The sequence below is a fragment of the Alligator sinensis genome, unplaced genomic scaffold (genome assembly GCF_000455745.1).
Source record: "Alligator sinensis unplaced genomic scaffold, ASM45574v1 scaffold1283_1, whole genome shotgun sequence".
Taxonomy (NCBI): Eukaryota; Metazoa; Chordata; order Crocodylia; family Alligatoridae; genus Alligator; species Alligator sinensis.
Window position 1 is genome coordinate 239,053 of NW_005842091.1, and position 3,411 is coordinate 242,463.

The 3,411-nt window shown below is 49.0% G+C and overlaps 1 protein-coding gene across 1 annotated transcript in view; it reads left to right on the top strand.

Moving 5' to 3' along the window:
• Window positions 1-3: 3 nt before the first annotated feature.
• HS3ST6 (heparan sulfate-glucosamine 3-sulfotransferase 6) overlaps window positions 4-3,411 on the top strand; it is a gene marked incomplete at its 5' end in the record, with an annotated part of 79,378 nt that continues 75,970 nt past the window's right edge. Inside the window, one exon of the mRNA XM_006024041.1 lies at window positions 4-143. Within this exon, the coding sequence (XP_006024103.1) occupies window positions 4-143 (140 nt within the window). The remainder of the gene's footprint in view (window positions 144-3,411) is intronic.

A 3,411-nucleotide genomic window follows, 5' to 3' on the forward strand; every position in this document is an offset into this window, starting at 1 on the left:
CCGCAAGCCATCATCATCGGCGTGAAGAAGGGCGGCACGCGGGCGCTGCTGGAGTTCCTGCGGGTGCACCCCGACGTGCGCGCCCTGGGCGCCGAGCCCCACTTCTTCGACCGCTGCTACGACAAGGGGCTGCCCTGGTACAGGTGCGTGCGGGAGAGACCGGGCTGCCGAGCGCGGTGTCCCGTGGAGGTCCTGGGCAGAGAGAGACACGCTCGTACCCCCTCCTTTCTCTCGCCGAGGGCCCTTAGACAGGGGGATACGCACGTGCCACGGGTAGAAGGGGATACAAAGTTATATCTTGCAGAGGTGCTTTATAGAAGGGGACATAAATGTACATAAGGACCGCTGGAAGGCAGGCGTTTGTAATCCTCTCCTTTATCTCACAGAGGTCCCTTACACAAGGGGATACGCGCTTGCCACATGCATGCAGAGGTGCCTTATAGAAGGGGGTACAAAGTTAAATCTTGCAGAGGTGCTTTGTAGAAGGGGATATAAAGGTACATAAGCACCTCTGGAAGGCAGGCGTTTGTATCCCCTCCTTTATCTTACACAGGTCCTTATAGAAGGGGATACAAAGTTATATCCGAGAGAGGTCCTTTGTAAGTTTGTATCTCCTCTTCTAAGAAGATACAAGTTTGTATCCACTTCTCTATCGGGCAGAGGTTCTTGCATAGGTTTGTATCTCCCTTCTATAAGGACCTCTGTAAGGTAAGTTTGTATCCCCTTCTATATCTTACAGAAGACCTTATAGAAGGGGGATACAAACTTACCTTACAGAGGTCCTTATAGAAGGGGGATACAAACTTATAAGGACCTCTGTAAGGGATAGGTTTGTATCCCCTTCTATCTTACAGAGATCCTTATAAGTTTGTATCCCTTTCTATAAGGTCCTCTGTAAGATCTAGAAGGGGATACAAATTTATATCATATGGAGGTCCTTATAGAAGGGGATACAAAGTGCCCTTGTCCTTATAGAAGAGCTTCCAGCATCTGTCCCCTGCCTTTCCAAGCCATTCACCTCCTTGGGTCTCTGGAGGCGGCTTGCTCCCGGCACAGCTGGGCTGCCCCGTGTGCACCGGGCACTTCTCTGTGTCATCGCGGGGTTTAAAGCATGCAGCATGTCAGCCCCTCGGGCTGCTTTCCAGAGGTGCCGTGCTCTTCCCCAGCCAAACTACAGCACTGAAGGGGCCGGCTTGCTGTGTGGAAAAGCTGCCGGCTGTAAGACGAGACTGTGCGTGTCTTCCTGTGCTTTCAGAACGAGCTCAGGATGTGCCAGGTGCCCTCACAATCTGCAAAGTTTAGTTATCAATCCAATATATCTATATCCTAGATAGATGGATGGATGGATATAGATATCTATCTATATATAGATATCATTTTGAGATATATATTCATAACACTGAACTTTTTAAACCGAAGCGGAGGGAAGCTGACCAGGTTCCAGGACTAGCCAGCAGTTAAAAATGACCTTTCTGGCTTGCTAGCAGTCGTGCTGGTTTTCTCTGCAAAAAAAAAGATAGAGGAAGATGGTTTATCTGTGCAGAGCCTGTCTTTGTGTGGGAAAGCCGATGACTTCTTGTTTCTCGAGGATACATGTTGTTTCAGGGATTTGGAGACAAGGGATCGATAAGTAAATGAGTGTCCTTAAAAATGAATGAATGAATGAAATGAAATAGCAGGGACGGATGTGAAAGGGCCTGCGTGACGAGTTTGGTCGGTCGAGTGGGCCCCACCGGGAGGGAAGCCCGGGGTCTGTTGTACTCGGAGGCGCTGATCAACAGCTGCTTGCTGCTGCTTGGAAATATGGAAGCGCCCTGGAGTAACCGAGCCCCCGCCCTGTCCCGAGTCCCCGCGTCCCACCTCTGCGGCCCCTGCTCTGTCCTGAAGACAGGTGCCGTAGTCGGAGGCTGGTGAATCTCGCTTGCAACCCTGACGTCACCTGGGACCTGTCGTTTGAACCCTTAATGTTTTACCCTTGAGGATCCCGTCATGTCTGTCCACTTCCTTTGGGGTAGTTTAAAAAAGAGTGGGGGGACCCAAACCATTTGCTCTGCAGGACACGGCTAACTCCGTCTGCTAGCTGCATTGCTGCTTTGCAGGGGGTTGAAGATACGGGGTGGAGGAAGGGGAAGGCAAACCCATGCGGGATAAAACTGTAGCATTTGAATTCCTCGATACGTTCCGGTCGGCCCATTGTGTCAAAGGGCAAACCCGTATTGATTCAAGGGGCTTGTTTGGTTTTAATGGGATTGAACTCTTCAGGCGATAAAACAGTCAGGAGAGCAGCTACCATGCATGTGTTGTCTATTAAACTTTCATATCTTGGCCAGCTGAAAGTGTCAGGGCCATATTTATCCGTGGTCCCCTTCTGCTGAAGTCGGTGGAAGAAGCTACTCTGTTATTTTGGAGAGAGCCAAAAAATGTGCAGATTTATAAAGCGGCGTGCTGTTCTATTTAAACATCTGAAAGTAATAAAAGGAGTAGCTCTGTCCTCCTGTCTGCCCGTCTCCCTAGCTATCATTTTCTCTTAGACAGAACCAAGACTCTTTGGTTTTGAGCTTCCTTGAGTTTGGACTCGCGTTTCTCTGCATTTGGGGGCTGGTTTGATTTAGCAGTTCTCACTGAGGCGCAAACCCTTGCAAAATCCATGCTTTTAATGGCATGTGTAACTTCAGTCGTCATTTTAGCCTCAGACTTGCAGCTCTGCAATGCCACATCTGGATTGTAAAGCTGTTGGTTTAGGGCACCTTCAAATACTGTAAGTAGCACCATTATTTTTATGCTGGGAGTAATATTGCCGGGATTTATTAGTTCATTTCCAAGTTCCATATGTACCGGTGGGGCTGTCGAAATGCTAACAAGAAAGAAATTGTCTCGGTTTTTGGTGGTGGTCGTTGAAAACTGGTCGACTGACCTAACCGGCCACAATAAGATTTCCATGACAATATAAGCATGCAATTAAAACCACAGTTCAGGAGCAGTTAACGTCTACACTGCGCAGCGCAGCTCACAACTTTGCAGTGCCGTAGTGATGGGGGCGGGGGGGATATTAAATGCCAGTCTCAGTGCTGCATTCGTTCTGGATTTGGAGGAATATCGGCATTGACACGGAGCTGGGATATTTTTAACATGGGGCTGGATTTGCGGAGCCCTCTTCCAGAGAGGAGAGCTGGATTGCAGAGAGGAAGGCAGCTTTGCGTGAAGACGTTCCCTTCTTTTTTTAACCAGAGGGAATATTCTCGGTGTTGGCTGCTGCACCTCGAGTGTCAAGCAAAAAAAAAAGCAGAATGCTTTTCCTTAGCTGCTTCTGTTGCTCTTTACCCAGGCTCTTTTGTTCTTACGAAATCCTGGTTCATAAGAAACGGTGTTGTGTTTTAGGCACCACCAGACCAGCAAAGCGTCTCAGGCTGG